General features: G+C 44.8%; 1 protein-coding gene and 1 long non-coding RNA gene across 3 annotated transcripts; both read left to right on the forward strand.

The window, feature by feature from the left end:
* Window positions 1-785: 785 nt before the first annotated feature.
* MSL3 (MSL complex subunit 3) lies at window positions 786-17,360 on the forward strand. 2 transcript variants are annotated; one of them, XM_082610710.1, is made up of 14 exons: window positions 786-935; window positions 2,242-2,324; window positions 2,723-2,818; window positions 3,153-3,253; window positions 4,367-4,452; window positions 4,998-5,120; window positions 5,697-5,857; window positions 6,636-6,794; window positions 8,488-8,750; window positions 9,418-9,527; window positions 13,321-13,420; window positions 13,771-13,855; window positions 16,677-16,777; window positions 16,957-17,360. In XM_082610710.1, the coding sequence occupies exons 1-13, from the start codon at window positions 834-836 to the stop codon at window positions 16,774-16,776; spliced, it is 1,569 nt and encodes a 522-aa protein (XP_082466836.1). In that variant the 5' UTR covers window positions 786-833; the 3' UTR covers window position 16,777; window positions 16,957-17,360. The 2 variants fall into 2 exon arrangements, with proteins under 2 accessions (XP_082466836.1, XP_082466837.1); XM_082610711.1 differs by lacking the exon at window positions 2,723-2,818 and having other exon boundaries at window positions 16,677-17,360.
* A 2,278-nt stretch (window positions 17,361-19,638) lies between these two features.
* LOC309796780 lies at window positions 19,639-22,606 on the forward strand. The gene is made up of 3 exons (XR_014292500.1): window positions 19,639-20,863; window positions 21,710-21,769; window positions 22,475-22,606. It is a non-coding gene; the product is annotated as an uncharacterized lncRNA (long non-coding RNA).
* Window positions 22,607-27,021: the final 4,415 nt, after the last annotated feature.

Here is a 27,021-nt window from a genome sequence, read left to right on the forward strand (position 1 = left end):
TCCCGGCATTTGTCATTCGTCCTGAGCATCCCCTCAGGTACCTGCTAGTACAACACCTCTCACCTGTAGGGAGTTTTCGGTGTACAGTATTGGAGAAGACAGACCTTGAGGGAGCATCTCTGCGAGTTCTGGGGGTTGGAAAACCATGGAACGACCTGGGAAGGACCCATCAGCCTCCCCGCCCACGGCTCACCCGCTGTCACTGGGAGCCTCCAGGCCCGCCACCTGCTTGTCCTGGCCCCGATATGTCCCAGTGCTTTATTCACTCTTCCACGACCCTTCGCCCCCCGCCCAAGGCCACTGCCCATCTAGACCCGACCCCAGCCCGACGTCCGCCGCGCGTGGCCACCGCGCCCTGCTAAGGTGCAGGATGCGGCGCGGCCAGGGAGCTCCCGGAAGGCAGCCGCCGGCCGGCTTCCCCACAGCCAGTGCCCACCCCAGACGGGCTCTCTCCTAGCGTCTCCCGTCCCCGGACCGGAGATCGGGTGTCCGGCGCGAAGACCCCGTGGGCCCCGCTTCGGCCGCCTTTCCCAGGAGGGCGCGAGGGACCGCTCTGCGGGTAGATCTCGGCCGCGGGCCCCCCACTCGCAGCCCGGCGGGGAGTCGCAGGGGCGCGCTCGGTCGGGAGCGCGCGCGCCCGGCTGCTCCGAGGTCCAGCAGTGGCGCGAGGCGGGCAGAGGCGGAGCCGAGGGCGGGCCGGTCGCAGCCTCCGCCAGTCCCCGCTCCTTCCCCAGCACCCTAGCAGAGGCGCGCCACCTCCCCGCCCCCACTCCCCTCCCCCACCGCGCGCGATCCGCCCGCCCCGGAGCCTCGCCCTCCGCCACGATGAGCAAATGAGCGCGAGCGAGGGCATGAAATTTAAATTCCACTCAGGGGAGAAAGTGCTGTGCTTCGAGCCTGACCCCACCAAGGCGCGAGTGCTGTACGATGCCAAGGTGCCGCCGCGGAGGGACAGGGAGGAGGCGCGGGCCGGGGACCCCGGGACGGGAGGCGAATGCGGATGCGGGTGTGGACGGCGCCGCGGAGCTGGGGAAGTGGCGGGGCCCGGGTGCTCCCTGCTCGCGGCTCCTCGGCCTGCGCGGCACCACACGGGCTACAGGGGGCGCTCGCGGGGCACCGCGATGGGGAGTCGGGGCCCGGGCTCTTCCGCTTCCGCCCGGTGCCTGGGGTGCACTGGCGCCCTCGGAGCCTGGTGTGCCAAGCCGTTAGGCCGGGGAGCTGGCAGCGGGGGCCGCATATCCAGGAGGCACACAGCTTCGGCCTGACGGTTAAACCGCCCCTCATCCTGTGCGATCTAGTGCCGCGTGGGCTCCCGCGCCTCGCCCTGATCGACCCGGGCCAGATCCTAATCCATAGCGCCGCAGTACTGGCCGTGGACTGGCGATGTCGTTGCCCTGGGGCCCCAGTCGTGTCTAGGCTCGCCCCCTTCCGTAGGCCGCGACCCGCACCCCGAGGGCAAGGTTGCCCGGCTGTCATAGTCCTTCAGGGCCTTGCAACATTTAGATTTTCAATCTCCGTGTCGCGCCCCGTGCCTGTCCGCCTAAGTCTCCGGGGCTCGGGGGACGTTGAGCCACATCTGCAGCAGCTAAGGTCTGAACGGCCAGAGGGAGTTGGCCTCGCACTCCGGGAGTTGGGGGCTAGTCCCGGGCCCCAGGTGTGTCTGGGAGGTGCTGCCCTTTGGGGGATTGCCCAAGCCTTCCGGGCTCTACATTTTACTTTCGGACTTTACCCCCGGTGCCCCCGTCTCAGTTTTCTGTTTGCTGTGCTTCCTCCCTCCCCGCCTGAGTCTCCCCAAGGGTGACACGCCCCATCATTTGCCCCAGATGTTTCCCATGGGACACCGCTGGGAGGGATGGCGTAAGCTGCGAGCCGAACTGGACCTGGACGCAGCGGAGCCCAGGAGACTACAACTCCCAAAGGTCTCTCGGCTGCAGCTCGCTTGTCTAACCTGGACCCTTTTTAGTTAGTGACAGTTCGGCCGGCCAGTGGTTTCGGAAGCTGCACCCGTTCTCACACTCAGAGACCAATCGGGGTGGTTGGAGGGATGCTTCCTATTTTGAGGCATCCACTCAGGAAAAAAAATGGAATTGAAAGGAAAAATGTTTCAGTCCAGCTCTCTGTCTAAAAAAGGAGAGAATGCTTTCTTTTCTTTTACGAAAAGGTCTATGATCTAGTTTTCCTGATCCAGCTTCTAATATTCTCTATGCTCTATCGTTTGTGGACGATATTTCCTGGTTTCAGATTGTCGATGTTATTGTTGGGAAAGACGAAAAAGGCAGAAAGATCCCAGAATATCTGATCCATTTTAATGGTTGGAACAGAAGGTGAGTGTACTTGTTAAACCGGAATGAAAATTGATCACCTCTGCACAGGAACATTGCAAACTTCTTTGTTAAGTTCTAGAAACACTCCCAGGAAAGTTTCATTTCCTGTTTTTGCTTTTTTAAAAAAATCAAACCTTGCCTACTCTGAAGAATGATTATTTCTAAGTCGATTATATTTGGATTCTCTATGGGTAATTTTGGAAACCCCAGTTGCTTCTGTGTCTGAATGAGTTCCGTTTTCAGTTTACATCTTTTTTGTGATTTTAAAATATTTAAATAGTTTTCTAAAATGTAAGTAATTCTGAGACACATCTGTTCCTGTGAGGTGCTTTTAACATTGGTTTCATATCAAGCTAAAATAATGAATTTTACATTCTTTTCCTTTTTTGTTTGATTAGCTGGGATAGATGGGCAGCTGAAGATCATGTCCTTCGTGACACCGATGAAAATCGGAGATTACAGCGTAAATTGGCAAGGAAAGCTGTAGCTCGCCTGTAAGAATACAAAAAGCATATAAATGTTACTCAGTGTGTTTTCTTTTAGTGTTTAGAATTTTTATGGTGTGAAAGTTTTAAAATCTGGTAAACATGGTTTCTTAAGTAATTTTACATTTTTAAAGTGTGTTAGCGCATAGTGTTTCTATTGTATTCGAAATAACTGCTGTGCTTTCAGAGAGGTTATTGTGTAGTATTCTGAAGTGGAGATTACCAGTTATGTTTTAAAGTTTAATTACATCTTAGGTACTTAAGAAGTACTGTTATTGTGTTTGGTTTTTTTCCTCAAGACCAATATCAGTCATCGTCAGCATTTCAGTTGTGTTTGTTTCAGGAGAAGCACAGGAAGAAAGAAGAAGCGCTGCAGGTTGCCTGGTGTGGATTCTGTCTTAAAAAGCCTCCCTGCTGAAGAAAAAGATGAAAATGTTGAAAACTGTGAGTGGCTTGACTCATTTTCTCTGGTTAAAAGGAGTTTTACCTAGTTCTATTTTTTTTTTTTTCCGGTACGCGGGTCTCTCACTGCTGTGGCTTCTCCCGTTGTGGAGCACAGGCTCCAGACGCGCAGGCTCAGCGGCCATGGCTCACGGGCCCAGCCGCTCCGCGGCACGTGGGATCTTCCCGGACCGGGGCACGAACCCGTGTCCCCTGCATCGGCCGGCGGACTCTCAACCACTGCGCCACCAGGGAAGCCCTACCTAGTTCTTTTATACCGCAGGATGGAGGGGGAAGATTCATTCGAATTACAGACAGGGAAACATTTTAAGCTCATTACATAAAACGTTTGCCCCTTTTGTTTTTTGTTTTTTTTTTTTTAGATGTTGGGGGTAGGAGTTTATTAATTTATTTATTTTTGCTGTGTTGGGTCTTCGTTTCTGTGCGAGGGCTTTCTCTAGCTGTGGCAAGCGGGGGCCACTCTTCATCGCAGTGCGTGGGCCTTTCACTATCGCGGCCTCTCGTTGCGGAGCACAGGCTCCAGACGCGCAGGCTCAGTAGTTGTGGCTCACGGGCCTAGTTGCTCCGCGGCATGTGGGATCCTCCCAGCCCAGGGCTCAAACCCGTGTCCCCTCCATTAGCAGGCAGACTCTCAACCACTGCGCCACCAGGGAAGCCCCGCCCCTTTTGTTTTTAACAATTAAAGTAACAGTCAATAAGATTCTAATTAGACCTCATCAGCCTTGCACATGACCACTGCCTTCTCAGCCAGTGTCTTTATACGGACCCCTCAGAGGTGCATTCTCATGTTTTCTTCTTGGTACCTTGCTCCACTTACGAATGCGGCAGGGAACCGTAGGATCCTAGGTGACTAAACACTTGCAGATCATTTACCTGTGTGGTTTTTGCATCCCTTGAAATTGGTGTTACATTTTTTCAAAATAAATTTCTATTCTGAAAGGTACAGTCATTGTGTTCAGCGTTTAAAATTTATGCAGGATAGTAGTTTATTATTACCAGCAGTAGGACATGCATGCCACCTTAAAGAATTGTAAACATAAGCGTTAGGGAAGTGTATAATGCAGGTTTGCCTGGTATTTTGTGTTTTACCTATAGCAATAAGCAGTTCTTCTGATGACAGTAGTGAAGAAAAGGATGAAGAAATAAGTGAAGAAAGTGATATTGAAGAAAAGACTGAAGTGGTATAAAGTTTTTATTGTAAAAACTCTTTGTCTTTGGCATATATTTTAGTGGTAAATTTCTAGTTGTGAAATGTTTTCTTTAACCAAATATTGTAAAATTGTACTTCATATATAAGGGGAAATAACCCTTAACCCTTACTTATAGTTACTGTAAGAACCTGTCCATGGCTCTTCGTACCCATAAAGTGTTTTCACAAATCGTAGTTACCTCTTTCTTTCCAGTGAAAGTGTGAACTTTTTATAATGCCGATTAAGTATCAGAGTTTGGCATCTTCTGTTTGCCTGTCTACAAAGTTAACATGAATCCCACCGGTAAAGTTAAGTTGGGAAGAAGCAAAATAATCATTTGCAATGTGGTTAGTGGCCTAAAACAAGTTAACTTTTGGCTTTTAATATACTTTTCATTAGAACACTTGGCATCATTACTGGTGTAAATGTCGAAGATTAACTGGGTTTGTTTCATTGTAGGCTGTCCTTATGTTAGTCCGTCTTTGGATATAGACTCTCTGTCTTAAGTAGCTAAAACTGGAATTGTGATGTTGCAGAAGGAGGAACCAGAGCTGCATGCAAAAAAGGAAATGGAAGAAAGAACAATAACTATAGAAATCCCTGAAGTTCTGAAGAAGAAGCTTGAGGACGATTGTTACTATATCAACAGGAGGAAACGGGTACACAGGGATAACATATAAAACATGCATCTGTAATAGAGCTTTCATTTAGCTGTATTTTGCAATCTTAAAAAGTTGAGAACCTTGGAGGAATGCAATTCATATTTTAAGTTTTGTACTGAGTCGGGTTTTAAACTTCTCTGACAGTACTGTTCTGCTGATGAAAGTGTGCAGTCTTTTCCAGCCCTGGCTGCCCATTAGAATCTTCTAGGGAGCTTCGCAAAGTCCTGATGCCTGGGCTTCAACCAAGAGGTCAAGGTGAAATTGATTCTTGGTGTTGGGGGTGGCAGCTGTGGATATCTTAGAGGCTCCGCAGGTGGTTCTAATGGATCACTAAGCTGAGAATCACTGCTTGCATTTATTTTTTAAATTATTACTGTAATCTACATGGGGATATGGTCAGTAGAAGAAAAAAGTCAAAGAGCTTCAAAGCACATTTGCTTAAAAAATTATCTTCAAACACAGTTGGCTTTATTTTTGAGCTTCAAAAATGATGTAGACAAGACCACTGTTTCTTGGAATATATGGTTTATACAATGGGATGTATACATCAGATGTTTATATTTTTGTTAACAGTTAGTGAAACTTCCGTGCCAGACCAACATCATAACTATTTTGGAATCATACGTGAAGCATTTTGCTATCAATGCAGCCTTTTCAGCCAATGAGAGGCCTCGTCACCATCACGCTATGCCACATGCCAACATGAATGTGCATTATATCCCAGCAGAAAAGAAGTAAGTAGGGGAGGGATGGTTGGCGTTTCATGGTTCGCTTCGGGTATTAGAGAAGTAACTTCCATTTAGAGCAAGTAACATGTCTCTGTTTCAGTTATTATGAATTCATTTACTATGGCACTTGATGATTCACGTAATAACCAGTTTAATTTCAAAATATTGTCCCTTTTTCGGAATGTTCAGTAACTCCTTAGGTGTGTGGTGTGGATCCATTGAGTATATGCACTGCCTCAACACCTGGAGTTTTTTTCAATGATGTAATTTAGGGAGATAACTGTTTTTTTTCCTTGAGAAGTACCTGAATGGGGGATGAGAATTTTATCGAGGCTTGTTCACAAACAGGTCTTTTTCCTAGTCTGAGTAATCGTCCTCATAGCTTGCCTTGCGCACATGAGCCAGCAGGAGTAGAATCAGACACGTAGATTGTTCAAGTTTAAACAGGTGTGTTAGTTCGTCAGGACCGCCCCCTTCAGCTCCCGGTGATTGGGGTCTGTCCACCTTCTGCAGCACAGACTGCTTGGGCTCCTTGTGTGGCACTGGGCATATTCATTTGTGTTCAGTGTGGTAAGGTAAAATGACTTATTGCACTTTATATTATAGACCTGTGTTCCCATTTAATTCTTTATTATTAGCATCTACAGGCTAACTTTATTTTTTACACACATAGGTGTAGTATATAGCATTTAAAACTCTTCCTTCTTAAAATGTGCAATTTCATTGTGACGTTTTGGAAAGTTCTATTATTTTACTGCATCTCTAATCTCTTTAATCCTTCCAGCGTTGACCTTTGTAAGGAGATGGTGGATGGATTAAGAATAACCTTTGATTACACTCTCCCATTGGTTTTGCTCTATCCATATGAACAAGTTCAGTATAAAAAGGTGACTTCGTCCAAATTTTTTCTTCCGATTAAGGAAAGTACCACAAACACTAATAGGTAAGTTAACTTGCAGTTCAACCATCAGATATCAGCAATGAAATAGCTAAATCTGTTTTTGAAGATTTCTATTGGATGCTATGGGGCCAACGCATTTGGAGGAGGGAGTAAATTGCAAAGCGCCCATACTGGTCGTTTTCTTTTTTCCTGGGTAAGCTAAGTCATCATTCACTTGCAAGTGTCTCTAAAAGGTTTTACCAAGTGAAGATTTCAGTGTAGAGAAGTTGGCTCTTGTGTAGCCATCCCGTGCTTTCCAAAGACAGTGGGGTGAAGAGAGCACGGCCTGAGAAAGGTAGATGTGGGTTTGAATTTGGCTCCCCCACATATAGGTTGTGAGACTTGGGGAGGTGTCTTTTGAGCCTCTTGCTTTTGCCTCTGTACGATGGAGAGAACATTTGCTTCTGTAGGTAGTTATTAAATGAGGAAGTTCATGAAGGGCTGGCCACCTCTGCCCTTCAGGTAAGGTTAGTTTCCTTCCCGGTCTGCTGTGTCCCCACTTTCTTCCCTCAGTGACCAAGCATTTCCAAATATCTATTCTTTGGGGGGGTTGAAAGTCCCCCACCCTGAGTCTATGCCTACATCTGTGTAAGCTACTTCCCTCTCTCCCCGAGGCCCGTCTTCCTGAGAGTGGTCTGTTCTCATGATTTCCACTCATCCATCTCTTCTTGCCTGTTTACCATCTGCCTTTGCAGTTGCTGTGCCATGTGTCGGCCACCTTTCCCCCCACCCCGGGTCCTGTCTCCTGGTTGTCTGCCTCATGACCGTCTCTTCTCAGCCTGCCTTCCTTCCCCGTTGGTTCCACCCCATTTGAGAGGCCTGTGTGACTCACTGGGGACCTGTGTTGATGTCCCCATGCCCTCCTCCAAACCTCGAGGTTCCCAGGGTCTGGGGTGGACCGCGTGTGGCCACAAAATTTGGCCGACGTTTGTGGTGTTCCTAGTCTTACCAGTAGTGACACTGTGATGAGATAATGTGGTGTTCTTATTCTCTCCACCAGGGTTTCTCAGCCTTGGCTCTACTGATGTTTTGAAGTGTATCATCTTTTGTGGTGGCACCGCCCTGTGCATTGTAGGGTGTTGGGCAGCCTCCCTGGGCTCCACCCACTAGAGCCCAATGGCCCTTTCCCCGTTGTGACAATCAAAACTGTCTCCAGAAGGTGTCAGTGTCCCCTGGCAGAGTAGAATCACTCCCAGTTGAGAACCACTGACCTAAGACAAGTATAAAAGGGCGTCACAATCTTTAATGCCAGTGTGCCTTGAGGAATTATTTAAAGGGTTAAAATGATTTAATATGTTTAGTTACTTTTTTTTTTTTTTTTTTTTTTTTTGCGGTACGCGGGCCTCTCATTGCCGTGGCCTCTCCCGTTGCGGAGCACAGGCTCCGGACGCGCAGGCTCAGCGGCCATGGCTCACGGCCCGGCCGCTCCGCGGCACGTGGGATCTTCCCGGACCGGGCACGAACCCGCGTCCCCTGCATCGGCAGCCGGACTCTCAACCACTGCGCCACCAGGGAAGCCCTGTTTAGTTACTTTTTAAGAAAATATTTGGGCACATCTGGAAGTGAAAGTTTCTAAGCCTCCTGCAGTGGAGTGGAGGGTGTGTTTACTGTGTGAAAGAAGCCATTGAAGAACCCCTCCAGGTTTTACAGAGATTCTGTGGGCCAGACACGTGTGGCGTTGTCCCGTCTTCCGTAGGAACCCAGAGGAGCTCTCTCCAAGCCCACCTTTGTTGAATCCATCCACACCACAGTCCACAGAGAGTCAGCCCACCACAGGCGAGCCAGCCACCCCCAAAAGGCGCAAAGCCGAGCCGGAAGCCTTGCAGTCTCTGCGGCGGTCCACACGCCACTCGGCCAATTGCGACCGGCTGTCGGAGAGCAGCGCCTCGCCCCAGCCCAAGCGCCGGCAGCAGGACGCGTCTGCCAGCATGCCCAAGCTGTTCCTGCACCTGGAAAAGAGTAGGTCCACCCCCCGGGCAGGAAGGCTGCGCCGGGGAGAGCTGATGTGCCACTTCGCGCCCCTGAAACGCGTCCAGCCGGCAGGAGGGGCTGGGGGAGAACAGGACGAGCACAGGCTCACATCCAGATTCGCCTGCTCGGCTCTGGGGATTTGACTCAGGAGTTCGGCCCGCCTGAGGCTCACGAGGCATTGTCTCTAACCTACCATCAGCTATAGCTAAGAGAAGGGAGCCCCCCACGCCTTCAGCTCTGCAGCGTGGATCCTCGGCGCTGACCGGTTAGAGCTGGCCGACAAGTCTGGTAGCAGTCCCTCCCCTCAGCCCTAATCTGCCGTACTGGGCACCCACTAGTCACTTCCCGTCCCTATGGATTTGCCTCTTCTGGGCGTGTAATTCATATCAGTAGAATCATACTATATGTGGCCTTCCGTCTGTGGCTTCTTTCACTTAACAATGTTTTCAAGGTTCATCACGTAGCGTATCTCAGTACTTGATTCCCTTGCTTTGCTTTTTCCCACCAAATAATATTCCAGGTATTGTCTTTAATAGGGAAGTCTTATCGTTAAAAATTAATAACATCTCTGCTGCTTGTAAAGGTCTTCCAGCAATCTTTAATTCCGTAGCTGTGTGATTTACAAGTGAATAATGAACATCTTTTCCTTTTGAAGAGACACCCGTTCATAGCAGATCATCCTCACCCGTTCCTCTGACCCCTAGCAAGGAAGGGAGTGCGGTGTTTGCTGGCTTTGAAGGCAGAAGAACTAATGAAATAAATGAGGTAAAGAGTTACTGCCTGCTGTTCATCCCCAGTGAGTCCTTCCTTTTGTGGTTTCTTAAATCCTGCAGGAGAAAGTTGGGTTTTCTTAGAAGACACATTATGTTACTGTTGCTGCGAATGGTAACAGAATGGTTCATATGATTGTAACATTGTATTTGTGGTTTCTAAAATGAGACAATGGTTAGGATTCCAGCCCTACACTTAACATTCATCTTTTATTTCAAATAAGTACAAGTATTGAAGTGTGATTATTTTCATTTTATGGAATGGTTATCAGCACATTTTTTCTGCAAAAGGCCAGAGAGTAAATATTTTAAACCTTGCAGGCCACACAGTTGCTGTTGAGACTCCCCAACTCCAAAGCAACCATAGGCACTCTGTAAATGAATGAGTGTGCTGTGGTCCAAGGAAACTTTATTTATGGATGCTGAAATTTGAATATCAGATAATTTTTCTATGTTATGAAATATTCCACTTTTGGCATTTTCTCAATCATTTAAAAATATGAAACCCATCCTCGGGACTTCCCTGGTGGCGCAGTGGTTAAGAATCCGCCTGCCAATGCAGGGGACATGGGTTCGAGCCCTGGTCTGGGAAGATCCCACATGCCGCAGAGCCACTAAGCCTGTGCGCCACAACTACTGAGCCTGCGCTCTAGAGCCCGTGAGCCACAACTACTGAGCCTGCATGCTGCAACTACTGAAGCCTGCGTGCCTAGAGCCCATGCTCTGCAACAAGAGAAGCCACAATGAGAAGCCCGAGCACCGCAACAGAAGAGCAGCCCCCGCTCGCCGCAACTAGAGAAAGCCCGTGCGCAGCAACGAAGACCCAACACAGCCAAAAATAAATAAATAAATAAATAAATATTTTTTAAAAACCATCCTCAACAGTAGTGCATTGTGCCAGGCGCTTGACCTAAATTACCTCAAGTTCTCGAGAACAGCCTCACCACCAGAGTTCCACTTTATGGATGGGAGAACTTCAATTTAAAACTATTTTTAAGGCCAGTTAACTGAGGTAGGTAGTGAGTGTTTCAGGAGTTCAGGAGATGTCTTAGTCCACTGGGATATTCTGTGAATCTCACCTAGGAAGTGGGATTTTTCTTGTTTCTGTGCATAGGGAAGAATGGCTTTACTAGAAAGAATATTTGATGACAGGGGTCAGCAAACTTTTCTTATAAAGGGTCAGATTGTAAATATCTTCAGGGCTGTGCACCAGCGTGAAAGCGGTATGGATAGTTCACAAATGAATGAGTGTGCAGTGTGCCTCCAAAATTCATTCACGCACGCTAGTAATTGAATTTCATATGACTTTCATATGTCGTGAAGTATTATTCATTTGCTTTCTAAAAAACCATTAAAAACATAACCGTTCTTAGCACAAGGGGGTTGGATTTGGCCCAAGGGCTGTAAGTTGGCTGACCCCTGCTAGAAAACTCAATTTGTGTTACAGTGATATTGAGGGGAGATTTAGGAAATTCCTAGTGCAAGCAGTCCCTGACTTTCCATTTTTCAGACAAGAGGGCCCTGCAAGTGTTATTATTTAAGGGGAATCATGTTTCTTCTAGAAGACATCTGAATATTGAGGCACGGCCATTCCCAATCTGGTCACTGGTGCAAGGCCACCATCTAGTGGTTTTAGGTAGAGCTGCAAGCTCTAGTGAAAAAGTAGGATTTCTAGTCAGTGGTTGGAGTTGGGCAGACTCTCAATGATTCGTGAGACCTTAGTGCATTCCCCCTCCATAAGTGCCTATATTGCAGTATGTTTTCCCCAGGGCTCTGCATCCTGACCACCTGAGACTCACTCTCCCCATGACGTTCGCTGCCCCACCACATGGGGAGGGTCTGGACTCACATTCCTGCTTGAGATCACAGGTGGTTCCCGTGCACACCTCGGTTAAGAATCCTCCACTAGAAACCTGTTATTTACCCCCATAATGCCTCTTTGACAAATAGGAGATGAGTCACTGCGCTGAGATGCAAAATTGAGTGAGGTAGACTGGCTTGCTAACTAACCAGATGAGCTGCTTTTGCACACGTGCACTTCGTGCCTTCAGTGGTCTCAGACTCCCCTGTGTTCACTTTTTTTTTTTTTTTTTGCGGTACGCGGGCCTCTCACCGCTGCGGCCTCTCCCGCCGCGGAGCACAGGCTCCGGACGCGCAGGCTCAGCGGCCATGGCTCACGGGCCCAGCCGCCCCGCGGCACGTGGGATCCTCCCGGACCGGGGCATGAACCCGCGTCCCCCGCATCGGCAGGCGGACTCCCAGCCACTGCGCCACCAGGGAAGCCCCGCCTATGTTCACTTTGAGTATCATTGTTGAAAACAGTTCCCGAGTTTCAGCTGTGTGCACCACTGGGTTAGGTGCTGGGGAGAGTGTAAAGGTGCTGAAACTTACTCCTACCCTGAGCCTGGTACAGCACAGAAGGGTGGGGTCGGTGAGGCAAGGGCTGAAGCCCAGACATTCTGCATGGAGTTATATGGAACCATGGTGGTACTTGTTAACTTCTACAATTTCATTTGATCAAATTGACTACATCAGCCTTTCTCGGGTCGTTTTGGCATCCTTCTGCTTTGTCTTGTAGAGGGTTTCCTTTGACGCTATTTCCAGATTAAACTTGGCAGATCTCAAAAAGCAAAACAGCAACTCAGGAGAAGCGTTCTATGATTTGCTGAAGTATTTCTATGGAAATTCAACTCTTACTTTAACAAAAGCCGCAAATCCACCCACAGTTCTGAAATTCAAAGTGAAGGAAAAGAAATCAGTTACTAGGGTTGAAGTCTATTTTCACTTGATTCAATGGATGAAATTAGGTTCCAAAGTGAATCTAACATAGCAGAAAATTAGAGAACCTTGAAACAATGGTAACATTACTCAAAACATCTTTGGATCACTTTTTATTGCTTCACTGTCTAATACAGCAGAATTTTCAGTAAAGGAAAAGGGGCAAAATGACCAAAACAGTTACAGCTAATTTATAGGTAGTAGCTATTGAAAATTAGAAAATCAAATATTTCCCTAATCTAATTTTAAGTCTTCCTTTCTCATTTTATTTATTTTTATAAGTTTGTGTTATTTGATATAGTGGCATAGTTTTTTAAATTTATTTTATTTATTTTTGGCTGCATTGGGTCTTCGTTGCTGCACGCGGGCTTTCTCTAGTTGCAGCGAGTGGGGGCTACTCTTCGTTGCGGTGCATGGGCTTCTCATAGTGGTGGCTTTCTTGTTGCAGAGCATGGACTCTAGGTGCGCGGGCTTCAGTAGTTGTGGCACGTGGGCTCAGTAGTTGTGGCTCGTGGGCTCTAGAGTGCAGGCTCAGTAGTTGTGGCACACGGGCTTAGTTGCTCCGTGGCATGTGGGATCTTCCCAGACCAGGGCTCGAACCTGTGTCCCCTGCATTGGCAGGCGGATTCTTCACCACTGCGCCACCAGGGAAGCCCGAGTGGCATATTTTTTTCATCGTCATACAATTTGTCATAATTTTTAGGTGATTAGAAGTGTCTCCATGTTGCCAAGGAAGGTGGGATGGCTTTAGAACCTCCACATTGGTTTCTTGTCATTGTTTTGTTCCACATTTGGTTTCCTCCCATTTTCTGGTCCAGCTGTGAGGCAGCTCCAGAGGTGCCAGAGGGATGGGAAGCTTGGGTGTAGAAATGTGCCACTTGATGGGTGATGTCTTTCTGCTGGCCTGAGAATGTCATTGTGTATGTGTTTGCCGGGATTCCAAATGTTCAGATCTGTTGGTAATGGAGTGTTAAGATATAACAACAAAGCATTCAATCTGCTTTTCCCAGGTCCTCTCCTGGAAACTTGTACCCGACAGTTACCCCCCAGGTGACCAGCCACCTCCACCCTCTTACATTTATGGGGCACAACACTTGCTGCGATTGTTCGGTAAGAAATCCTGGTCCCTGCTTTCTTTTTTCCCTTTTTATTTTCTTTTTTGATTTTAACACTTATAAGCTTATGTGGTAATTTTGGGGTCTAAGAAAAATCATTAAATGTTGATCTCAAAAAAAAAACACCAAATGGATCTTATATTTCATAAAAATTGTGTTTGTAATGTTTGTACTACTACTCTGTTTTTGTGTTCAGTAGGAGTTTTGGTGTTGTTTGGCAACATAGATGTTAATTTCAATTCAAATAAAGACACATGGGGAGCCAGAGGATCCCTGAGTGTGTCCTACTCATCGCCAGATTCTGCCGATTGATTGTAAATGGTTTTGCTTTTATTTTTAATGCAGTGAAACTTCCAGAAATCCTTGGAAAGATGTCCTTTTCTGAGAAGAATCTGAAGGCTTTACTGAAGCACTTTGATCTCTTTCTGAGGTATTGTTATTAGTTTGTCAAAACTTACTCCGCCACCTTATGTATGACTTTTCTGAACTTGTCTTCAGCAGATGTGGAAGCTAGCTCTGTGGGTAGCAGTATTACCCAAGTATGGTTGGTTCTAACAGTAATTGTAACATGGGGGTTTTGGGCTATTTTTTTCATAGTTTATCTGGTTTCTAAGTGAAGGGTATTCATTGTACGGAGGTAAAATTTTTTGGTGTCACTAGAAGAATCCAGTTGGATTCCATGTGAATAGAAAATTAATTTTCCATGTGAATAGAAAATTAATTTTCTAAAGAAGTGAGTGAGATTGATAATAATGTAATTCTATGTATTTTATTCAGGAGTACCCTAAGTATGTGACTTTTCTTTGTTGCATGTATATAAACTAACTTAAATTTACAGGTCTGATTTTGGTGTCTGTTTTGGAGTTAAGATAAATGTGCTGATAGTTTGTGAGTTCGGAGAAAGGTATTGTTTCCTTCACCTGACAGAGCCAGTCATTTTATTAGTGTCAGATCACTTGCCCCGAGGCTCTCTCCCCTCCCCCGCATCTGGGGCTGTGGACCCCAGCCTCCGTTATGCCTGTGGCCCAACTCTCCCACCCAGATGTCTACTGACCAGTTCCTCTTGGCGTTCAAGGCTGGTTGTCACTCTGCCTCACCCAACTTGTCATATCTCCCTGACCTGTTTCTTGATTCTCTTTAAGGGGGTACCTTTTCCTTGTATTTAGTCCCTAACCTGCAAGAGCTAATCAAGTAGGATTTACCAGAGTGGAGACCACTCCAGCCAGAGAAATGGGTCTTGGAGTTTTTGTTGTTTTTTTTTTTTTTGCGGTACGCGGGCCTCCTACCGCTGCGGCCTCTACTGTTTTGGAGCACAGGCTCCGGACGCGCAGGCTCAGCGGCCATGGCCCACGGGCCCAGCCGCTCCATGGCACATGGGATCCTCCCGGACCAGGGCACGAACCTGTGTCCCCTGCATCGGCAGGCGGGCTCTCAACCACCGTGCCACCAGGGAAGCCCTGGGTCTTGAACTTTTTAAAAGATATTTGTGTGGGCATTTTGAACAAAGTATCCAATGAGTGGAATTAGACTTTATAACATTTTATTAGAAACAAGTTTCAAAAACACTCTCTTCCCCTCCAGCCTCCCCCTCAAAAAAACCCCACAACTCTGTTTGGCATCAACATTTCATTAAGCTGAAATCAAATAATGCCAAAATAAGACAGCTGCAAGTTAGCATAGGAGATACTGCTAATTTTGACGTATGCCCAATACGAAATAGAAATTAGGGTTTTAGGAGGTAACTTAGAAAGATTTACAAATAAATATAGTACGGTTGACCCTTGAACAACACGGGTTTGAACTGCACAGATCGACTTATATGTGGATTTTTAAAAATAGTAAATACTATAGTACTACATGATCCATGTGGTTGGTTGAGTCTAGGAATGTGGAAGAACAGTGGATATGGAGGGCCCAACTGTAAGTTATACAGGGATTTTCAACTGTGTAGAGGGTCGGTGCCCCTAACCCACACATTGTTCAAGGGTCAGCTGTAATGAAAATGTTTCAAAAATGTATCCAAAGACATCAACTAGAGAATCAATGGATCAGTAATTGCTGTAGGAAGCGTACACTCAAAGAAGAAAGAGTTATCTCTCAAATGAATTTTGATTTGGTTTTTACTGAAGAAGGTATTGCAGCGGTTTATCCTTATCTTTTTAGGAATTTGGACAGGTGGGAAGAGGCAGGGGAAACAAATAAGGGGCTAATTACTTAGCTTACTAGCTAATGTGGCCCATGTGAGAATGTTTTAGCCATTCATGGGGAAATATTTGATACTTCAGAGTCAACATAGTATCTCTGTGTTGCAGATTCTTGAGTGGCTACATTTTAACATCCATCCATAGTCAGGCATAAGTCAGTCTTGCTTACCTATTTTGGTGGAACTGCAGCACCTTTGGCATGGCAAATTGGGACACAAAATGCTCTTCACTTATTAAACCATTCAGTTTTGATTTAACTTAGGCCATGTAAGTACTGTGAATTTCTCAGGTGACATTTATTGAGTTTATAATTTATTTTTTATAGTTGTTTTTTTTTTTTTTTTTTGCGGTACGCAGGCCTCTCACTGCTGTGGCCTCTCCCATTGCGGAGCACAGGCTCTGGACGCGCAGGCCCAGCAGCCATGGCTCACGGGCCCAGCCGCTCCACGGCATGTGGGGTCTTCCCGGACCGGGGCACGAACCCGTGTCCCCTGCATCGGCAGGCGGACTCTCAACCACTGCGCCACCAGGGAAGCCCCTATAGTTTGTTTTTAAAAGAGGAAAATGTGGGACTTCCGTGGTCAAGTGGCTAAGACTCCATGCTCCCAATGCCGGGGGCCCGGGTTCGATCCCTGGTCAGGGAACCGCATGCCACAACTAAAGATCCTGTGAGCCTCCACTAAGACCTGGTGCAGCCAAATATAAATAAGTAAATAAAGAAATGAGGAAAATGTAGAAATAGTCACGAGGCCTTTTTGCACAGAAGTGATTATATAATCAAGACTGCCACCTAGTGGAGTTTAGGTTCTATTTCTATTTGTACACTTGATAGTGAAAGGATTCCAATGAAATAGTCATTAACGTCGAAGCCGGATATGTGCAATGAAAGTAATCAGTATATAGACATCAAGATTATATTCATTATTTTTTTTCTGTCTCATACAGAAAAGAGTGAAATGTTAGAGTGGTTGGAAGTTAAAATTTTGCTTCTTGGTATTTGGCCTTTATTGTAGTGATCATAGGGGCTATTTGTTTTCTTTTTTCCAGGTTTTTAGCAGAATACCATGATGACTTTTTCCCAGAGTCTGCCTATGTTGCTGCCTGTGAGGCGCACTACAGCACGAAGAACCCCAGGGCGATTTATTAAGGTTTTGATGGTTCTGGAAGAACAGCTTCTCTATCTAGCTTTGCACTCTCGGTTCCCGATAAAGAACTAGGGAGTTGGTGGGCCTTCCTTAGAGCGAATGCGACACCCGCCTTGGGGGGGTGTGGCAGAGGCGGGCCCATTTGTTTGAGTTGCTTACCTACCGTAGTTATTTCTGTTAAGGATTACTTCCTAGGTACCTGAACGGCCTCCAACATGTGACCCTTGCCACGGTACATGTCATCTGTGACGGCGGGAAAAGAGCAGCTGTGTTCACAGTGAAATGTTCACGAAAGTGTGCGTAGGTTGGGCTGTTTCAGTAGACGGAGTTACTTTTTAGCAATAACCACATTTTTTAACTATTTGTTAGCATTAAACAAAATTGTTTTGCAAACCGTTTTCATTCTTGTGATGAGGCTGAGCAACAAAACATTAGTTTTGCTTGGAAACCGAAAAGTAGTCCCAGAATATTTTAGAGGGGGTTGATATTGATGGCAAAAAGAAAATTTGCAGCTATACATTTGCTTGTTACAGTTCCTTTTCTATAAAACCTTATTTTTGGTGATCTAAATAAAGCATTGCCTGAATGTTTGAGATTTTATAGCTACACTTGGTTGTGTAATGTTATAGTTCCCTTTCTGTAGGATGTTATTTTGGGTGATCTCAAATAAATCATTGCCCATCTTGTTGGAAAGAACCAAGAGAGAGTTTTCACTCTGGTCTTGTCCTCTTTCTTCATTGTAGAAAAACAGCAAGGTAACTTTGATTCATAACTTTTTTGTGTTTTATTTTGTTTTCCCTTTGTGACTTTTTTTTTTTTTTTTTTTTTCTTTTTGCGGTATGCGGGCCTCTCACTGTTGTGGCCTCCCCCGTTGCGGAGCACAGGCTCCGGACGCGCAGGCCCAGCGGCCATGGCTCACGGGCCCAGCCGCTCCGCGGCATATGGGATCCTCCCAGACCGGGGCACGAACCCGTATCCCCTGCATCGGCAGGCGGACTCTCAACCACTGCACCACCAGGGAGGCCCTGTGACTTTTTTATTAAGGACTTTTGTTTTCCTTTCCTTCTTTGATTTTGCCTGACTAGAAGGTGGTTACTGGAAGTTGGGACAGCTCCTTGCTGGTTTGGGGCTGACATATTTAGCCTCTTCCAGCACTACCAGCTGATGGTCTCTGAAGTCATCCTTCTAATCCTCACCTAAGTCTCTCACATGCCTGCCCTTTTCCTCAGGATATTTTAGAAAGTTCCAGCTCTGTTTGAGGGATGCCAGTACCATACAAGCCTTGAACGTAGCATCTGCATTTTCTTGTAGCTCAGTTTAGTTGACCTTAATTTCCAAAGATCACTGGACATGAACCACAAGAGCCACAGGGAGTTTCAAAAGCTCTCTAAATGGTTCCATCAAAGAGACTTCTGTATACACTGACCCGTGAGAATCAGAACCTCGAAGTCGAGTAATGTCCTCTTAGTGCACATAGTTGCTAAGCAAACGTCAGGTTTTGGCTTCTAACCTGGAGTAGCATTTGGGTTCATGCTAGGTTTCATCTCCATTTGGTTTATGCAATGCTTGTTTAAATCTGGTGCACCTGCAGTATGCTCTGAATTGTTGAAAAAGTTAAATCAGTAATTATTCATGGCCTGGAAAAGAAAAAATTTTTCTTTTATAAGAATCTACTTGTTAAATGTCCCCAATGAAATGAGCACAGACTGTCTCTTGGAACATTTATATAGTTATATACCTTGAGTTTACAATTAATGCATTTTCTAATAATGAACAATTATTTTCTTCCCCTAAAGGCATTTTTGTGTGTGTGTGTGTGTGGCCATGTGCATGCGGGATATTAGTTCCCCGACCAGGGATCAAACGTGTGCCCCCTGCAGTGGAAGTGCAGAGTCCTAACCACTGGACTACCAGGTTCTTAATCACAACTTCCCTTAAGCTGATTATTTGTACCTTAGGTTGATTTAAATAACTGTTCAAAGTTTTATCCCTTTATTGTATATTGCTAATAATTTTTCAAATAATTCATCAGTTAAAAAAATGATTTAAATGTCTAGACTGGACTTCCCTGGTGGCACAGTGGTTAAGAATCCACCTGCCAGTGCAGGGGACACGGATTCAAGCCCTGTTCCGGGAAGATCCCACATGCCGCGGAGCAACTAGGCCCATGCACCACAACTACTGAGCCCGCATGCCACAACTACTGAAGCCCACTTGCCTAGAGCCCGTGCTCCGCAACAAGAGAAGCCACCACAATGAGAAGCCCGTGCACCGCAACGAAGAGCAGCCCCCGCTCGCCGCAACTAGAGAAGGCCTGCGCACAGCAACGAAGACCCAACGCAGCCAAAAATGAATAAATTTTTAAAAATTCAAATAAATTTTTAAAAATTAAATGAATTTAAATGTCTAGACCATCCTTATAAAAATTATGCATTATCGTTTTTTGGTCCATTTTTATATTGTTACTTTCCTAAACTGCCAAATCTTGCAGTTAAGTATCACATCATTGGATTAATGTCTTCCTTTTAAGTTGTTTAAAGATGTATTGAAAATATTTCTATAACTTGTGTGTCATATCGGTGTACTAGGACTTTGAAAAAAACATGTGAGAGGGAAAAAAACATTTCCAAACAAGTAGATTGTAAAGCATTTCATAGTACAGTGTATACAAAAAAAGAAAAATTTACCATTTTACAGAAGTTGACGTCTGTCATTAGATTATTTTATCAACTCTATAAACATTTGAGCAAGTGCAATTACCCTGTTTTGCCATTATTTTCTTAATAACTCAGTGGCCCCTGCCCTTTAACATTTAGCCAAAGGTAAGTTTATCTGAACGTTTATTGACAACCACCTAACTGGTACCAAAAACTGCTAGGTATTGAAAGATGAGGATGAGTAAGGCATTGGTGGGGGGATATAGTTAAGAGAATCTATACAGCCATACCACTGTTATTTTTACTAACCAAGTTAAGTTAGGAAGTGTGTTACTTTAACCAGTTCTTAATTTTAAAAAGTTTAATGTAACCATAAATGGCAACATTTCCCCAAATTAAGCTCATCCAAGAAAGAATGGGTAACTCTTTTAACTGGTGTGTGGATGTCAGTTTAGGTGGGTTTGATTACTTAAAGTTTTCACTAGTTATAAAGTCTGGCAAGATGCTGTTAAGGGACTTGGTATCCATTGGGAAAAGAAGTTTCAACAGATTAAAATTAAAAGCAGGAACGGGGAAATTGTGTTTATACCCCAATGAGATAAGACTCCCCAGTACACCAGTTAAATCTTTTTTTTTTTTCTTTTTTAGGAATTGGAGAGACACTTTTTTCTAGCTTCTGCTTGTCTTATGCTTGAGCCAGATTCTTCCAGATGTTCATTTGGGACAAACCCTTAGATAGTACATTTTTAAGCTGATTGAATTATGTTGGTTTTACCTAGTTTCAGTAAAAACAGGATGCTATTCTCTGTGTCTCTTTCTTGGAATACATCTTATAAACTCAAAGTGAATTTGTAAACGGCCATTTCTTTGCTTCAACTTTCCCTCTGATTGGTGTAAATAGCGGGACCAATAAGCAGAATATAAGTCCCCAGTGAATGTTTTCAAGGCCTGGGATGATGTGCTTACCCAGCTCCACTCCCTCTGTACATTGACTGGTGCATCAAATAGGAGGCCGGCCCAGATCATCTTGCTGACATTATACATGTTGCCAATGTACCTCTGGCATCGAAAGCATACATACTACATCTGTCCTCAGCAAGGAATACAATTACTATAAATGAGTGAATAAGCAAGAGTTCATGTGTTATTGAACAGTCGGGTTGTGGACTCAAGGGGATGGTGGGGATTTCTGGGGACAAAAGGAAAAGCAATGAAGGATCTGCTTCAGAAAAAGGATTGGGGCATGTTTGCTGGGTGACTTGCGGTGTAAGCCTTCCCTTCATCTCCGTAGGAGACCACGGCCAAAATATCAACCATTCACTTCATGCCTGAGGAGATGGATTTGTGCTTTTGACCTTCTGTGGAGATGGATTGCCAGGCTGAGACTTGCCTCCAGTCAGGAGGGGAGAGAGCAAGGATATCCCAAGAGCCGGTAACATCAGCTTCCTGTGTTCTTTCACTCACCAAAAGGGGTCCAGGAGGAGACACACACAAATGGCCACATATTGTATGATTCCATTTATGTGAAGTGTCCAGAAGAGGCAAACTATAGGAACAGAGAGTAGGTCAGTGGTGTCAGAGGATGGGGAGAGGAGGGAATTGGAACTGACTGCTAATAGGTCTGAGGAAATTTCTGGAATTAGTTGTGATCATTCTCCCACTCTATGAATTTACTAAAAAACACTGAATTTTATACTTTTAAAAGGTGAATGTTATGGCATGTGAATTATATCTCAGTTAAAACAGGGAGATCTAGGGATTGGCTATGCCTAAAACTCAAGAAAAATACACCACGGAAATCCATTTTTGAGAGCTGAGAGGCTGCTTGATCTAATACTCCGGCATGCCTTCTTTCATGCCTCATTGCCCAAGGCAGGCAAGGCTCCTTTTCTCACTCCACTGACTTCACACTTCACCTGAAGGTCAGAAGATCCAGGGCTGTGCCTTCATACAATGTCCTTCTTAGGCAAATAGGGAGTTGGCAGATTTCAAACTTCTTTGACTCCCAAATTCTTCTGCATGCCAGGGCATGAGGAATAACTATATACTGATATTCTGATATAAGCCAAAAAAGGTTAACAAACAGGGAGGTTAGCGACAGCAAAAGTCATGTGAATTAAGAATAATGCAAACCATAGCCAGTTCTTCTTTACAAGTCTTCCTGTTTTGGAGTTTCTTTGCAACATCAATCTTCATCCTTCCAGAAGGTCATAAAAAAATCATAGGAGGTAAAGTGCTCAACTGTGTTTTTCTATTGATTTGTACTTTTCTCATTCAGATTTACAACTTTCAGTGGAACGATTTAATAAGTCATTTAGGAGATCTGCTTTGGCACAAGGTAAATTACACCAGCCTGCAAGTTCTATTTACTGTTCAATCTTCACTATTGTAAAGGTGACTTTTGAGACAATTTCAGGTCATCAGCCTCTATTAGTTGCCCATTATTATCCAGAAAATAATTCTGGGTGAGATTTGTGAGCTGTATAGAAACACACCTATTACAGTCAGAGGATGAAGGCTGTTTAAATGTGTTTGGGTAGTACATAAAACGTAGTCTGAAAACCAAAACGCACTATTAGAGGGAAAGCCTAGTAAGATTTTCTTTTGATATATGATAATCCATCTTATCTTTTATATTCTTTAGCACATAAAACTTAACCAGTCATAGCATTAAAACCTTTTTTTTAATTTGGTGGTCCATAAGAAGCCATGGTGTGGTAGACAGATTGAAAAATTTCTAAACCTTTACACACACACCATCTCCCTGTCCCTAACCCCTGAAATGTAAATTTGCAGTTTCTCTTATCAAGAGGTAGGATCTAACATATAATATTGTAACTCAACTCTACTTCAATTTTCAAAAAGGTTTTCCTTCCCCCTTGAATTTGGTCTGGGGCGTGTGTGTGTGTATAAGACTGACTTTCAGTAGATCTCAGCAAGAGAGCTGCTTTGCTACATACAAAACCCCAACTAGTTTGGCTTTAGGACTTGCTTTGGCCAAGAATATGTGCCAGGATTGATTCACTTCCCTTCTCTTCCTTAGAACCTTGCTGAGATGTGGACAAGCCCGGGCTAAACTGCTGGATGATAAGAGACATGTTGCCTAGTTATTCTCATCACCCAGCCGACAGCCAGCCAACTGCCCAACATGTCAGTGAAACCATTTTAGACCGATGAACCCCCAGCCTACCTACCAGCCCACCACAGATGCATAAACAAGCCAGCCAAAATCTGCCAAGCCTATCCTAGGTTAGCAGAATCATCCAGTTGATCCATATATTATTTATTGAAAATAAATGCTAATTATTTTAAGCCACTGTTTTGGGGTGGTTTGTTATGCAGCAATAGCTAACGTCACAATGTGCCTTTGTGGTGTATATGTTTTGCACACTATCTATGGAACAGCTCAAACTTCATTGCCTTGGGTGAAATTGCTGAAACTCAGGTACCAAGGGAGAGAATGGAAAGAGGCAGCAACCCATCTTTGGGATCTTGTAGCTAGCATGACCTGGGTTTTATTTTGTAAGAAATAAAAGTTTGCAGAAAACTAGAAAGGAGAATATAAAATATGTTTTTGCCATAAAATTAATAACTGTTTTTATTTTGTAAGATTTGTTTCCAGCCACTGTTTGAAAAAGAAGTAAAACATTTTGGATTTGGCTAAAGTTCTTTTTACCGTTACATGGATCTCAATCCTTTGCCCTTCTCCCAGTGGCAGTACTATCCTGAGTTTGGGGTAGTGTGGACAAATATTGTGCACATGAAACTTCTTGCTCTTATACTCTTCATCATATTTTAACACATATAGATGCATATTTACATATACTTACATATACATATATACATACATGTATAAATATACATATGTACATAATGTATAAATATACATGTGTACATATACAAAACGACATCAACTTGTGTTTTCACATAGGCACACATTTAGTTCTAACTGCTGTATAAAAGTCTATCACGTGGATATACTACCCTGTATTAATTCCTTTACCATTGTTGGACATACAGATTGTTTCCAAGTCCCCCTTTTACTAACAGTGCTGCAAAGAACTAGCACTTGTACGTAGTTCCTTGTATTCAAATGCCAGTCTTTCTCTAGGTCATACACCCAGAATTGTTGGATGGTCAGACATGTGGGGTTTTTTTCCCCCACATTTTCTGGAGTCTAAAGTTACCCCATTAGAAATGGCTTTACAAGAGTTCCCGGGTGTTAAGTTTCAGGGCAGTTGTATTGCAAGACATTTGTAATACAGGGAGCTAAAAGAAGAGAAAAACTGGATGAAAACTTGAAATCGCTTTGAAACTTTCTCCACATTACCTCAACTCACATCGACCCTTCCCTAGCAAGAGTGTTTTTAGGCAGTATTGCAGATTGTTCTTTGATGGGCTCATAGAAATTAGAAATAAAAACAACTTCACAGTGGTAAAAAAGCAGGGTAGGAGGTGATGGTCTGCTACTTTGCTGACTGATTGGTTTCCAGGGCAACTATAAATGACATTATGGAAAGGAGTTGAATGGTCACCCAAGGAATATTTCAAATATTGTATTGAATGGGGCAAACGCACCCCATTAGATAATTTCTGAGGGGTCATGGGTTCATTAGTCCATAAGGCAAACCAGTTCCTTTGGTTTTCTCAACTGAGAGCTCACATTTAAAAACCTGCATTTTGGGATTCCCTGGTGGCGCGGTGGTTGGGAGCCCGCCTGCCGGTGCGGGGGACACGGGTTCGTGCCCCGGTCCGGGAGGATCCCACATGCCGCGGAGCGGCTGGGCCCGTGAGCCATGGCCGCTGAGCCTGCGCGTCCGGAGCCTGTGCTCCGCGACGGGAGAGGCCACAGCAGTGAGAGGCCCGCGTACCGCAAGGGGAAAAAAAAAAAAAAACACCTGCATTTTACCATGCCAGGACGTGATATGGTAAACATACTATGGTACAATCAAGGTTAGGTCAAACAACATTCTCTCTGTAAACAGGAGAAAATCACTCTTGTTGCTTAAGGAGTAAGTAGCTGAATGTTCTTAGATGTTACACATCCTGTGTCAAAAGTGAATGAGCCTATCTTCCCCATAAATGTTCTTCTCAACAAATTGCGTGTACCCTTTGTCCTTTGGGTTTAGTCCAGACTGGTAGATCATGACAGGATGATGTCAACATAACTGTATTGCTTTCAATGTGTAACCATATCTGAGAGCCACCTGAGGTTTTTTGATTTATGTCAGGTTACATTATAGATGCTCCATAATGCAGCTGCTCTTAGTATAAAATTGCTGATTTGTAGAAGTAATACTCTATCATGCATTTCATACAGAAAAACAAGGAGAAATAAAACTATTGGAAAACTACATCTTTGTCTTCAAAACTTCCAAGCCAGACCGATCACAGAATCATGATTAAAATAATATCGATGAAGTGAACTCCTGCTTGCTCCCAGAAATCACTCTAAAGGGAACACCTGATGCTGGGTTTTTTTGCTCTGCCCTCGCTGTTTGGAATCAAGGCTTTGGTTTTGGAAATATCCAGCATATTTTGTACCCTTAAGGGAAATTTTATAAAGAGGTTTCAGGTGTTGCCACTTTTTCAGTGATTATCTGGCAGTTCCAAATCCACCGGTCTCTGCTCTGCTATGTTTTGTGGGAAATGGGGCTCTGCATACCACCTTTTTTCCTGTGCTGGCTTGCTTCCCGTTTCTGCCAGTAGAGGGCACTGGAGAGGGAAGACGGAGGCAGGGAGGCGGGGTTTCAGCCTGACGGGCTCGCTTTTCCGGTCCCGGAGGCGAGGGCACCTAGCCCTGGCGGTCGCAGCTGGTTGTAGCTTGCTCCTTCTTTCAACACTTCCAGAAGCAGCCTACTGGGAGGCGCCCCCTTCCTCAGGAGCCCCTTCTCTAAACCCCTGGTCCCAGCGGCAGCGGGGTAGCAGCGCTCGCTCCTCCACAGGTATCAACACGTTTTACACATTTGGAAAGTTCTTGATACATTTGCCAAATTGCTTTCCAGACGAATTATTGTGATTTACACTCTCACTGGTTATGTGTGAAAATGCTTCTAGAAGGCCCACTCCCATGCATTGGTTGTTCTTAATTAACTCATTATTGTCTTCTACCCGCAAAGCCTAAAATATGTATTATCTGGTGCTTTATAGATAAAGTTTGCCAAACCTGATCCAGGTTTTCAAATATATTACAATTGTGGGGCTTCCCTGGTGGCGCAGTGGTTGAGAGTCCGCCTGCCCATGCAGGGGACGCGGGCTCGTGCCCCGGTCCGGGAGGATCCCACATGCCGCGGAGCGGCCGGGCCGTGAGCCATGGCCGCTGAGCCTGCGCGTCCGGAGCCTGTGCTCCGCGGCGGGAGAGGCCGCGGCAGTGAGAGGCCCGCGTACCGCAAAAAAAAAAAAAAAAAAAATATATATATATATATATATATATTACAGTTGTGCCTGCCTATTTTTTATATTTTCAGAGTTATTTTTCAGTAGCTGTTGTTAGGCCCATTTGAACCCTCATTACTGAGGCATTTTCCTCCTTTTTAATTGATTTTATTTGTCAAAGTGACCACTTTTATGGTTTTTTTCCTCAAGAAATTTGCAGTTGGATTTATCAATAAGGCTATGTTGTTGTTTTCTAATATATTTCTTTTTATGCTTTAATTATTTTCTTCATTCTGCTTAATCTTAAAAAATCATTTTCTGAAAATGTTAAGGTATTATTTTTATTATTATTAAACCAACCAACCCCCATTTCTTTTAAAAAATCACCATACGAACATTTTCAGCCTCCCCAAAGCTTTCCAAGTTAAAACGAAAAGGCACAGACACATCGAAGCACAACTAAAAAGAAGGGGGAAAAAATCATCCATCCTCCCACCACCATAGCAGGTGCCATAATCGTTTTGGAGTTTTTTCTTATCTTCTCTTTGAGGCACGTGTGTTTCAAAGGTTAGTTGAAGTCCTTCTGTTCTCTGATATTTAAATTAAATTTGCCTAAGTGCCCTTTTCCACACTCTCTGGGAAATCTAATCCCCTGGTCCACGTTTCTGTGACTCCAATGGGACTTTTCTGACGTCTGTATCAGTTTCTTCTCCATAGCCTTCCTCTCCTCAACCATTTTCTCTCTCTTTTTTTAAAAATTAATTTAGTTTTGGCTGCATTGAGTCTTCGCTGCTGCGCCCCAGCTTCCTCTAGTTGTGGCGAGCGGGGGCTACTCTTCATGTGGTGTGCGGGCTTCTTATTGTGGTGGCTTCTCTTGTTGCGGAGCACGGGCTCTAGGTGCGCGGGCTTCAGTAGTTGTGGCACGTGGGCTCAGTAGTTGTGGCTCGCGGGCTCTAGAGCGCAGGCTCAGTAGTTGTGGCACACGGGCTTAGTTGCTCCACAGCATGTGGGATCTTCCCGGACCAGGGCTCGAACCCGTGTCCCCCGCATTGGCAGGTGGATTCTTAACCACTGTGCGGCAAAGGAAGTCCCTCTTTTTTTTTCGTTTTCCTGGGAGGAGTTATCAACTTTGATCCTTTTATCACTAGTCAATTACAAGTTGCTTCTCATCAGCAGACTTAAATTCAACAACTATAGTTTTTGGTTTCCAAGAAG

The sequence above is a fragment of the Mesoplodon mirus genome (assembly GCF_964341445.2).
Source record: "Mesoplodon mirus genome assembly, chromosome: X".
NCBI classification, from domain to species: Eukaryota; Metazoa; Chordata; class Mammalia; order Artiodactyla; family Ziphiidae; genus Mesoplodon; species Mesoplodon mirus.

What these genes read in the sequence shown, in the direction of transcription:
- MSL3 (XM_082610710.1), top strand. Translation starts at nt 834, where the DNA reads ATGAGCGCGAGCGAGGGCATGAAATTTAAATTCCACTCAGGGGAGAAA. An exon ending in AGGAAAGCTGTAGCTCGCCT is followed by an intron (nt 2,819 to 3,152) that starts GTAAGAATACAA and finishes TGTTTGTTTCAG; the next exon opens with GAGAAGCACAGGAAGAAAGA. An exon ending in GAACTAATGAAATAAATGAG is followed by an intron (nt 9,528 to 13,320) that starts GTAAAGAGTTAC and finishes TGCTTTTCCCAG; the next exon opens with GTCCTCTCCTGGAAACTTGT.